The following is a 13035-nucleotide window of genomic DNA, read 5'->3' as shown; positions in this document are numbered from 1 at the left end:
AACTGCTTTACAGTCCAATTATATACGATCTTCAACACCCTACTTCACTCCTCTTCCTGACACTAACTCCCACATCATCCTCTCATCTTCCCTCACTGCTTACCATATGACAATTATCTCTCCCCTTAGCAGATAAACAGGTCTTAGAATGTTGGTTCAGCAGACATCAGAAAAGAAAGTAATGTTCCCACTGCCCCCTCCCCCATCTTAAATCTTGATGGGGAGAGTTGGGAGCAGGGAACAGGCACAGCTAGGAGGTGATACAGGGGCTTCTCCCCTAAATGGCTGAGTGGATACCCTTGCAAGGACTAGTGGCATAGCCTGCAACATCTCTACAGTCCTCTTCAGAGACCTCAAGGCCCACTTTCACACCCCAGCTCCAACCCACTGTTGCTACTGTCTCTCTATGCATGTGTATTGAGATAACATCTCCAGCTGCTGGGTCTTCCAAAAAACATAAAAAGCTGGTATGACTAGACAGCACAAGCCTTCTTGGAAGCAGAGGTATTTGAGGTAAACAACAGAATTGCTGTCAACTCCAAGGAGCACTTATTAATTGGATCAATGTTTAAAAGCATGTAAGAATAGATCTGCTATGATCATTTGGATCTGGATGGCCTACTCCAACTGTGAGCTCAGTTGGTAGAAAATGGGTGAAGTTCATAAAACATTACAACAACCTGTAACAATTAATGCTGATAGAAACAGGTACAAAAGGGAGACTGAAAAACTGGATTAGTTCAAACAAAAAGGGCTACAAATGTAACAAGGACTGTGACAAGCTTGTGATTAACAGAGAATGAAGCATGAAACTGGAAATTAATGGACCAAAAGTGGTATGTCAGAAATTAGATCTAACTGGTGGACACGATAACAAAGGGATGGCCTACTCCCTCTATCATCCCCTTTTGGGAGCCCCTAAAAAGAGATACTGGGGACCAAAAGGGCAGAACAGACTCCTGGGGCATTCCCTAGAGAAAGGTTGACAGATCTCTACCTTGCTGCAAAGACTATCATTCTTTGGTAAGCCTGATCATCAGGACATTTAGACCTGTGCACTGATGAGGATACCTGACCATCAGCACTGGATCAACAACGAACTGGATACACACAAAACGCCACTGTCATTTTCCCACTATCTTCCTCCTGTCTTATCACTTTCTCTCTTGATCCTGAGACCAACAATACAGCATGACACAAGCAAAATGACATGAGACTACCCATCCCGATCTGCCCAATCTGACAAAAATCAGTGAAGATCGCTGACCAGATGAGTGAGACAACATCCTGGACTAGGAAAGCAAGCCAGTATCCAGAGCAACAGCTATTATGACTGGTGAACTGCCAGCCCAGAGCAACCATCTGTGACTGACCACCTTGTATCCTAAGAACTTAAACAAAAAGCCTGTATACCCCCACCTTTACTCTCCTATCTCTTCTCCCTTCTCTTTTGTGTCTGTCCATTTTGTCAAAAGCAGGAAAAGTAATCACCAGCCACAGAGATCAACTCATACTTAAACAACAGAACTAACCTTCCCCCCCGCCATTATGAAGAATTACTTGATGAAATATGAGACTCTAACCAATATCCTCCCTTTGAAAAAGGGATGCTGCTCAGTTTTGATTAAGTTTGTTTTGCATAACCATTGAATTTCAATTTCAAAATGCTTTATACTTTGTTTTCAATTCTTTTTCATTCCTTTTTCATTTGTGTATCCTCATCAATATTTTTCCAAACACTGGCATACATTTTCTAGTATATTTGCCATGGGACTAAGGAGGTCAATATCTCTGTATTCAATATCCCAAACCCCACTTAAGTGTTTAATGTTATACAGTGAGTAACAATATCATATTAACAACTTTTACTTTCTGGGCCCTTTTATTCCATCAAAACTAACATATATATGGTGTCCCTGGGTGGGTTTCACATATCCCCTTCTCCCTCCCCTCCATCACAAATTGTGGACTTGTCATCTGCCCCTCCAAACCAAAAATTGTAGGTACACATTTCTCCTAGTCTACACTGTGTAATTGGCATCAAAAGGATTAATAATATGAAAATCTGGATACTTCTGTTGTATGCTGCTGCTATTATCTACTTTACACAAAATTTATTTTAAAATCCTTGAATATATTAAGCTTGGAAAACAAAGATAATTTTCTTGTTTTAAACTTATTAGTCTGTTTAACCTTTCAACAAACACATTGTTCTGATTTTGTTTTTTGTTTACTTTGTGGTTTGCTGTTTCTGTGATTAGTAATAACTGATCGTTTAATGTAAAGGCTTTTTACAAAAAGCAAAATTAAAAGTGAAGTGTTTTGAACCATTCAAGGTTAAGTTGCCAAAACAGACTAAAACATTATGGTTTTACCTCCTTGTTAACAAAATGCCAGTTTAAAGGCTGCTTCTGCCTGAACTGTGAATTGAGTGTCAAATCACCTGAACTAAGGACTATTGCAGCACCAATTTTTTTTAATTGTTTTATTTTTGGCAATGTGTTATTTGCATTTTTGTGTTGATTTTTTGTGTTTTTGTTTTGGGAGAGAGCACAGTACTAGTGTTGCAGGTTAGATTCCCATCAAGAACTAAATTGCCACCATGGCCATATTGTTTTCATAAATGGTGTCGAAACAGGTGGGCAAGATTTGCAATAGAGTAACAACTCCTGTGAAATGTTACCATCTTTGTATGTTACAAATGGCTCATAAAAGAAAAAGTGGTTCCAGGAACACTAACTTCCTGCTAGCTTCCTGCTTCTTTTTATCAAAAAGCAATAAACGTGGCTAAAAATTCCATAAATTATAAAAAAAAGTAAGGATAAATACTTGTGCACAGAATTGTCATAATTGGTATAAATGTGCAACTTCAAATGTGTAAGCTGGAAAAAAAAGTGAGGAGTTCCCCCACACACACACTCACCTTTGCTCATTCTGGGCTTACAGCCAAAAAAGTGTTAAGAGCTGGTTTCTAAACATCCTTAGGAACATAAAAATAACTGCAGTTTGGCATCTGGTTTATCTATAAATGAAGTGATTTGTAAGGTCTTAGCTTTGTTAACATCTGGAAGGACTAACTGTAATTTTTGCAACACCTAACTAAATAAGATTTGTGAATCTTAATCTGGGACACAGAATTTGCAAACCTTAAAATAATAGCTCAGTGCATCTTTTTTGTTCTATATGCTTAAAATTAAATAAGGGTTTTGTTTTCTAAATGTCATTTATGAACCAACCTAATACTAAGTGCATTTAGCCCTTAGGAGAGAGGATGTTGTGCAGAGGCCTAAACTCTAAGTTGTCCAAGAGAACAGAAAGTCCAGCTCAGCCAATTACACAAATTTTGCTTATGAAAGTCAGCAAAAGTTGAAGATAATAAACTGCTACAAACTGAATTGTTTAGGTTAAAAACTATGATGAGGGTCTTCAAGGCTCCTGGTAAAGACAAGAGTTTAATATGACAATGAGCTAAAAGATTCTAGAAATGGGAGGAAATGTTTATAGTTGAAATCACCAATATGTGTTTTCATCAGTTAATGTTGATAGGCTGAGGCTTCCACCCCTTCATGGACATTGTTTATCTGAGGGTCACTGAATAGGAGCAAGAGGGCTGGAAGGAGCAAGTTTACTAGCATGGCTGCCACCCTCCCGCACCCCTTGTCATCTCATCTGGGATCCACTTTGACACACTTTGACTTTTGTTGTCTTGATCCTGAGAGATATCCTGAAAAGACTGAGTCAGAGAGAGGACTCAGATGACATCACCACCTCCAACACTTTTAGCTAATCCTGAAGGACACCTGAGATGTGAGACTTGGGTTTCTGCCATTCATCCCCTCCCTCGTGTCATGTTTCTTCCCCACCCTATTTCTTTTCTTTCTTAACTCTCTCCTGTTGCCTTTTCTCTAATAAGAGTCAGACTTAACACTGACCAAGACAACTCCACCTTTTGTAATACTGCTGAGAGCCTGTGACAAGAGTGACAGTTAAAAGCAATGCATTGAACAGCCTGATACTGGTACAAGTTTGCCAGGTTTCAGAGTGCCTGATAAGACCATGTGCTAGATCCATGTTTCTCCAGCAATGAGACTGCAAGTGAGAGTCAGCACCAAACCTAGAAGCTAACATTTCTCTTTGCTATTCATTTTCTTTCCCCTTTTGTGTGTGTGTTGTCTTAAATGAAACTGGACAGGACTTCAACAAGAGCTCCAGACTATCTCAACTAATCCTTTTTCTGTTTCCTGAAAAGGACAGTTTTTACCACCTCTAATAAGAACACAAAAACTGTCAAACAAGGGGGTTTCCTAATAAAATCTTTCTGCAGTTAAAGGGTAAGGATATAAGAGATATTGTTAAAATGAAAGCTTTACTTAATATTTTTGATTTAAAATGCTCAAATCCTTCCTTTTTTGTATCTTTAATAAAGAGTTTAAAAGATTTTAAATTATCCTTGTTACAGTAGGAATAAGACTGTAGGAATTAACTATTAATGCTGTAACAGTAAACAAGGTTTTCATTAACATCTTGTTCTTTGTTATGCCTGAAACATTCCTTTTCAGCACAACAAGCCTTTAAACTTTGTAAGTTTCCTACTACTCTATTATAGTGCAACTCCCTATAGCTATATTCACACTGGAATAAGATTTTTTTATCTGAGCATTTCATTTAGTGTACATCAGTGTTTCTCAAACTGGGGTCGACGCTTGTGCAGGGAAAACCCTGGAGGGTCAGGTCGGTTTGTTTACCTGCCCTGTCCGCAGGTCCGGCCGATCGCGGCTCCCATTGGCCATGGTTCACCGCTACAGGCCAATGGGGGCTGCTGGAAGCGGCGGCCAGTAAGTCCCTCAGCCCGCACCACTTCCAGCAGCTCCCATTGGCCTGGAGCAACAGTGGGATCCCTACACAAGCAGCGATCTCCAGTTTGAAAACCACTAGAGTACACTGTCTAGCTATAACTATAATTCAAATGTAATTGTTGCTTATTAAATGAACAGGTGTGACTGTCTCTCCCAAAAGACACATATACATCTACTGTAGGAGAAGAGCAGCAAAGATGCGCAGTCCAATAACTTAGATGTAGAAAAGTCACAAAAACGGCTCAAGAGGATTGTGGTTCTGGTGCTAAGAAGTATGACATACTATTGAACAGGAAATAGTCAGAGGTATAGTGATCTGCTGTTACAATTATATTAGCTATGCTTTGGATTCTCAGATTTTCTCTGTCTTCAGTGAAACCAGCCATTTTAGCTCAAAGCGTTCAAAACTATAACATGAAGCATTAAAAGTAGCCAGGTCTTTAGCTGTCTACTGCTCTGGGACCTTCATTGAGAACATCAAATTCAAGATACTTGTAGAGTGTGTTAGATTGGGTCTAGCATTTCAGAGATGATAGGCAAAATCAGAGCCGACAAGTAGCAACAAAGAGCTATTTTAACAGGGATAATTTTTAATATATATATTTGTATAACAATGCATAGAGGGGTGATATAATAATACCTACATCTCGAGAAGGACCTGTAGCCATCAGAGTTGGCATGGCAGAACTGACAGTCCCCACTGACCTATGCAGTGGCAGATTAGCCATCATGCCAACAAGGCCCATGCCCAAGGTCGCTGGCCAATTGGGGGCCCCTGCACCCTGACACGGTCAGCCCACCCAGCACTCCTGCCAGGGAGCGGTGCAAGCCCCTGCGCCTTAACCCCACTCCCCAGCAGGAGTGCCAGGCGGGGGGACTGCAGGTGGAAGGAGGGGGAGGGCCCCACTTGCTGTGGCCCAGGGCCCCACAAACCCCTAATCCGCATCTGGACCTATGGCAGCCCATCCTAGTACAAGTGTTTGCTATCACCTAATGTCAGTGCTTTTGACAAGCAGTGGCACAGTTCAGTGGGGCTCAGGTCATAAATGTCATCGGATTTCTTTTAAATTTCAGACAAGATAACTCCTACTGTTCACTAGTTGCAGCCATTTAGTCAAAGATTCCAAAGTTTGTGTTTGTCTTCATCCACTGGCTCTCTGCTATTCATAAGATATGAAATGGTATTACATACAGATTTTGGCAACATACATTTGGAACTGACATTATTTACTTCCTGTGAAACTGAGTAGATCATGTCAGACATCCCAATTCTGTGCTAATAAAACATTTCTACCACAATACACCACCTTGCATTCTGTACATACCATATTTCACCACAAAATTATTTCAGAAATTTTAATTTTTAAAAACTGTATTGGTATTCTTTCTATCCCTCAACTTACAAAGCCAGGCTTACCCAGTATCACAAGTCCAGTCATCCAGATGTTCCAAGGGAGAGGAGAATACCAAACATTACTCTGGCAGAATTTATTTTGTTTGGCAGCTGTCTAAAGCTACTCAGTTTTGGAATGTCAAAAGTAGCTCCAGTGAAAACAAGGTTGTCAAGGTTTTTCCCCAGTTTGAACTTTAGAGTTCAATAAGTGGGGACTTGCATGAACACTCCTAAGCTTAATTATTATCTTAGGTCTGGTATGCTGCCACCAGCCAGAAGTAGTGTTTGGCACACTTTCTGTTCCCCCAAAACTTTCCCTGGGGAACCCAAGACCCAAACCCCTTGGGTCTTAAAACAAGGAGAAATTAACCATCCTCCTCCTCCCCCCCAGACTTTTCCCTCCCTGGGTTGCCTTGAGAGGCTTACACAGATCCAAACTCCTTGGATCTTAAAACAAAGAGGAATTAACCATCCCCCTCCTTTTCCCCCCACCAATCCCTGGTGAATTCAGACTCAATCCCTTGGATTTTAAAACAAGGAAAAGTCAATCAGGTTCTTAAAAAGAAAGCTTTTAATTAAAGAAAGAAAAGGTAAAAACTATCTCTGTAAAATCAGGGTGGAAAATGCTTTACAGAGTATTCAGATTCATATAGACTAGAGGGATCCCCCCCTCACCAGCCTGAGATTCAAAGTTACAGCAAACAGAGGTAAAAATCCTTCCAGCAAAAACACCATTTAAAAATTAAGAAAACAAACATAAGACTAATCCTGGCATAAGTTTGGCATAAGTCTAATAGCCAGGCATAAGACTTGCCTGGCTATTACATACTATTTCGAGAAATGAAAGACTGATTCAGAAAGATTGGGAAAGCCTAGGTGTACGTCTGGTCCCTCTTAGTCCCAAGAGTGAACAATGAACCAAACAAACAGCACAAACAAAGACTTCCCTCCACCAAGATTTGAAAGTATCTTGTCCCCCTATTGGTCCTCTGGTCAGGTGTCAGGCAGGTTTACTGAGCTTCTTAACCCTTTACAGGTAAAAGAGACATTAACCCTTAACCATCTGTTTATGACAAGGGTACAGGGTAAAAGTGTAGGGGATAGAATCAAAGGTGCATGACCAATGCAACATAGAGAGCACAACTGCATGTGTGTCACACAGTGTGTGATACATAAGCAAACTGCAAGAATTCTTTTATAAGTTCTGTCTCTTAAAAACTGCCATAAGTACTTCTACAAAGTCTAGAAGACCAACAACAATCAGTATATTCCAGCATTTCAGTGTAATGCTCCTGGGAAATAAGACATTTTAGAAGGGTATTGAAAATATTGAAAGGAGGAAACAATCAATGGGCACACGTGTGACTATTGTAACTGTCAGGGCCGGTGCAAGGAAGTTTCGTGCCCCAGGTGAAACTTGTGCCCCCCCCAACCCTGCGGCAGCTCTGCACTGAGGCATCGCCCCCCGTGGCAGCTTCCCCCCTGCCCTGAGGTGCCCCCCAACCATGGCAGTTCCCTCCCCCACGGGAGCCGTGCGGCACCTCCCCACCCCAGCTCACCTCTGCTCCAGAAGCCCTGCTGTCGTGCCCATCGCCAGGCTTGTGCCATGTGCGCTAAGCAGAGCTGCGAAGCTCTGCCCAGCTGCCGGCGCCACCGCCGGCAGTGAGAAGAATCGCATGGGATGTAGCAGCCGCTGCACTGGGAGGGAGACAGAGTCTGAGCTGCCGGCAGGCAACCCAGGTGTTCCCCTGGGTCAGCGCGCCGCTGGCAGCCCGAACCCCTGGCCTGGCTGCCGGCGGCGGCACGCTGACCCAGGGGAACCCCTGGGCTGCCTGCCAGCAGCTCAGACTCCCTCTCCCTCCCAGTGCAGTGGCCGCTGAAACACTTAAAAAAAAATTGGGGGCGCTGCCTTCTGGCGCCCCCAAATCTTGGTGCCCCAAGCAACCACCTAGTTGGCCTAAATGGTAGCACTGGCCCTGGAACTGTGCAATTAATGTAACAACCAGGGGCAACTCTAGGTATTTTGCCACCCCAAGATAGCAGGCAGGCTGCCTTTGGTGGCTTGCCTGCGGGAGGTCCCCAGTCCCGTGAATTCAGCAGCAGCCTGCAGGAGGTCCGCCGAAGCCGCGGAACCAGCGGACCCTCCGTAGGCATGCTGCCGAAGGCAACCTGCCTGCCACTCTCGCAGCAACCAGCAGAGCGCCCCCCATGGCTTGCCGCCTCAGGCACGCGCTTGGCGTGCTGGTGCCTGGAGCAGCCCCTGGTAGCAACCTTACTTCTGGCCAAAAAAAGAGATGTCTCAGGAGTGAGCAAAATAGAAAGGGAACATATAGTACTTTGCTACTGTATTCATGCCTCTCAGCTGAGATAGGGTTGATTTCAGTGCCATGAAGCAGATTGTTGTTCATTGCTGGGAAGAATTTGATGTTACAAGGTAAGGTAGGATGTTGTCTGTCTGTTTATCCTACATACAAATTCTTATCAGTTAGTGCTTATGAGTGCTCATACTTTTAAACCAAGGTAGACCCAGCTATATGTAGAAAACTTCCAGAAGTCCGATCTCGGTCACCCTGAAATAGGTTTGCCAAAATCATATTTAAAAAATACGGGACAGACCTCAATTATCTCCAATCTTGAATTGAAGCTGTGGGGCCAAGTCCCTTTTTCCCTCCCTCATGCTTCCTAGGGTTTCTCTTTCTTCAGCTCTAGATGCTGCAGAGAACCCAGAGCCTCAGTGCTGGGCCAGCAGCCACTGCAATTCCTGTTCAGGTTCTGCATGGGAGCCAGGAGCCAAGTTGGAGGTTGCAGTTGCTGGTCTTTGCCTGCTGCAGTGCTGTGTGCCCTGTTGGGGATGTTGGAAGAGACTTTGCGAGTGGGGAGGCTATACCCCAAGAGTACTGACCACCTTGCCAGACAGAGTCCCTTCCTGACTCTGGTCCTTCAGTACAGCTCCAGAGCACGCAACCCCAACCACTTGCCCGACAGACAGACAGAGCTTGTGCAGGGAAACCAAATGGGGCCACACTCAATGGTTCGATTCAGTAAGGGGCCCTGTGCAACAGGGGGCCAACACTCACGGGTGCATCTTTCCACTCCCCTCCCGACCCCGGCCTTGAGCACGTCCCCGTCTGCTTTCCCTGTGCAGCACTGAAGGGCCAGGGTCGGGAGGGGAGTGGAAAGATGCATCCCTGAGTACAGGCCTCCTGCTATTGAAATACGGGATAAAAGGCATCCTGTACTGATTTAGTACAGGACAGGCCAGCTTCTATTTAGATAAGGGACGCTCCTTGTAATACAGGACTGCAAGCAGCTTAGCAACCTTCCCCTAGGCAGCCACCAGGGAAAGGTGCTTCCATTGCAATCCTTGCAGGTTTCCAGCCAGGCACCCCACTGCCATAGAACAAAGGCTTCCCCACTGGTTGCCCTATCTCCTTCTAGTCAGCTTCCAAAAGAGCAGCAGCAGCAGATCCACTGCTCTCAGCTGACCTGTTTCTGTTCAGCAGATTCATTACAGTACACATATAACCAAAGAATACCATCACTGTTAAATTTACTAAGTTAAATACTATAAGTTGTTTATCGGTGGCCTTATTCTCACATGCAAATAAACAAATGTACTTAGAAGTAATTACAGTTTATCTTACATGTGTAAGCAACCTATTTTTAATACTGTCTTGTTATTTAAATTATTACAAGGTAACTTCTGATGATTGATAAGACTATGAAAGACATAGCAAGTGTGAGCACATCAGACAGAATCCCCAGTCTTTTTCTTTTTAAATACTTCTCCAGTGACTGATTTACTAATTATAAAAAATACAGTTCTGAGTCAGGTCAGTTTTTGGTATAACAACTTCGAAAGGGTCCTTTTAATTACGAAATGGCTTTAAGACCCTCTGTGAACACAAAGCAAACCAATCATCAGTCTGATTTTGCAAACATGGTATTTATTCCTAGTAAGTCAAAAGTGCAACTGTCTTACTATATTTTTAAACTTCACTTGCATAGAGTTCACTGCATATTCCAGATAGTGCTTTCCTTAGTGAATTTTTGCACTTTCCTGGTCAATAAACATAGTTGACCATTGATCTTGAGTGTGTAAAGCAAACGAGGGACAGACGTAATCTCCCAGAAATACATTATTGTGCAACGCTGCTTAACTAGCAGTTCAGACGCTATGGATGTGTAAAGATGAATTAGGAAGTATTACCTCTCTCTCGGGGGTTCACTTCTAGACCTTGATGAAGCTTGCTTTTGTTCCAGGCCCATAGCTTGCTGTGATAATTCTGCTCCTTTCCTCCTGTCAGACTGCACACTGGAAGAAGAGATTTCCTGTGATGAGGCAGCTGCTGTACTTAAGGGAGTTTGAGATCTGGAACGCTCCTGAAGCCTTGCTTTCTTTTCTCTAGGTGCATCAGAACTTCCACCAGTAGCTGTATCACTCAGTGCTCCATCCTGACTGCTTGGCGGCTGTGGACCACTTCCAAAAAACCACGCTCCAGACTTTGTTAAGATTTCTTGTTGCTTTCGACATAAATTGCATACCCACATAACCTAGTTGAAGATAAAAAGATCTGTGTCAGTATCCTCTAAACTCTAATATATTTCCTTATTTTATAAGTGTTCATATATAGTATTTTTTTAATTGGATGAAGTTTGTGCTCATGACAGTGCTCATGGTATGCTCACAAAAGTGTGAATCACTCTACTACTAGGGTCAAGCATACTGCAGGCAGGTGATTCCACAATGTTCTGTCAATATATCTCAATCTTAATCTGTTATCTCAGTGCTGGGCCTCTTTTGAGTAAAGACTGACAAAATGGTGTGGAGGGGTTATGCAGGTTGTTGCTGTTTAGTAGATTTTTTTAGTGCGGACAAACATTAGATGGGATTATCAAACTAATGTTCACTGGTGACATGACCTGAAATGAACTTGAACTCGGGATTGTAAAACTCAAGCTAGTTAACTTCTCCCTTCCAATCAGTGCTATGAACTATTAAAGAAATACGTATTGTTACAGAATTTCTCCTTAATATTTTCTTCCCACATAATGTCAATTTTCAGACAGTTTTTCAAAATGAATTAATTACGTATTGTGAATACTTTCAACTACACCAAACACAACTACTTACCAATCTTGTAAACTCCAGGTCTAAAGAAATATACTGAAATGTAACTAAATACAATAATGAAATGAAAAATTGTGTACAGTATTTTAAGAAACCAGAAAATCTTCCTTATCAGCTAAAGATAAAAGATCAAACATCTGCATCACTGAGAAATGACCATGTGCTAGATTTCTCAGTTACATCTAAAAAAAGCCCAAGCGTTCCAGTCTCTGGTGGTCACCATTAAACTGTGTACATATATGGGTGACTTTTTCCTCCAGCAGCACTGGAAAACCACAGCACACACAATAAGGCCTATTTCTAGGCATAGGTGTTTTACATGGAATGAGGGCCAGCAGGTACTGTAAGAAAAGATGGTAAGAGAAAAATGCGAGCTGAATGGGGAAAGTAAAGTGAATGCAAATTTAAAAAAACCCACAATAATTAGGGAAAGAAGAGGATACTTTGAAGAAAGAAGACTCGTGGAAAAGGGGAGAATAGGGAAGACTGACAGTTTCATCAGACATAGACAGAAAAAAGGGGAAAAGAAATTATGGAAACCAATTATAGAAGCAAAAAAGAAAAGTTATGCAAGTTTAATAACTAGAATAGAAGCATAAATGAAGTTGTGAAACAAGAAAGAAAAGAAAGTGAAAAATATTTTTCAAATATTGTCTGTGTGTAAAAGTACAGATACACCACACAATATTTAACATAAAAAGGATTTGAAGAAACAATAATTTTTCAGGAAAAACTGCAGAATGGAACAGAGTTTTGGCTGTGACAATACCAAGAACTGAGGAAAAGTTCTTTGCATACCAGCAACAAAGGCATTTCATATAGCACAAAGAAAAACAATCTTCAGACATTTTATACAGTAAGCATAATTCAGATTTGTTAGAAGGATCCTAAAATGCGTTATCACATTAGATCATAAAGAATACATCAGAACTTACAAATAGTATGCAAGTTCTACCCAAGTTGACTAAACGGTCAGGAAAAAAATATCAAACTTTCTTTTTATCCATAGCCATATATATATAATGTGCCTGTATCCAACATTAGAAATAGGCTATTTTTTTCCTTTTCGAGGAAGATATTTAAATATTTTTAATTACCGTACTTCAAAAAAGAATCTAATCAAAAGTTACAATTACTGCAGCAGTGGTGCAAACATATACTGTGTTAAAAATAGAAACAATCTTCAACAGGTAATAAGAATGGCAGCTTCGCCTTTAAAACAAATGGTAGACATTTTAAAAACCTGCCTTTGATATTATAATGTCTTATTTTCTTCACCTGGGATATTTTGATTTTGAAACAGAGGAACTGAATATGCATGTGGTCATGCAAAATAAGTTTAAAATGTAGACTAGATTAACCAGGAAGAAACATTTTAAAATGTGTATATAAACTTGAATGTGATTGCTAACCAGTTAGGCAGTAGCGACCTCGTAATAAATATATATATTATATATATATGTCTCACTTGCTCGCTCTCAGGTGTATATAGTCATTAGCCAAAAGCTATTAAATCAATAGCTCACAGAAAGGTATAATAAGCTGTTGTGCAAAAGCTGATAAGAACTGAAGTTTCTTTAAATCCAGTATTAGTTAACATGTTCCTTTATATCTTCAGACCAAAACTGGCAAATTTCAAAATAAAATGCAATATT

The 13035-nt window shown here is 41.4% G+C and overlaps 1 protein-coding gene across 50 annotated transcripts in view; it reads right to left on the bottom strand.

Moving 5' to 3' along the window:
- RIMS1 (regulating synaptic membrane exocytosis 1) overlaps window positions 1–13035 on the bottom strand; it is a 527235-nt gene that overhangs the window by 280133 nt on the left and 234067 nt on the right. For all 50 annotated transcript variants that reach the window (XM_030555702.1, XM_030555709.1, XM_030555712.1 and 47 more), the window contains one exon: window positions 10460–10803. In XM_030555702.1, the coding sequence (XP_030411562.1) occupies window positions 10460–10803 (344 nt within the window). The remainder of the gene's footprint in view (window positions 1–10459; window positions 10804–13035) is intronic.

This window comes from Gopherus evgoodei, chromosome 3, assembly GCF_007399415.2.
Source record: "Gopherus evgoodei ecotype Sinaloan lineage chromosome 3, rGopEvg1_v1.p, whole genome shotgun sequence".
NCBI lineage: Eukaryota > Metazoa > Chordata > Testudines > Testudinidae > Gopherus > Gopherus evgoodei.
Note: the sequence above shows the minus strand (reverse complement) of the source record. Positions and strands in the feature narration are given on the sequence as shown.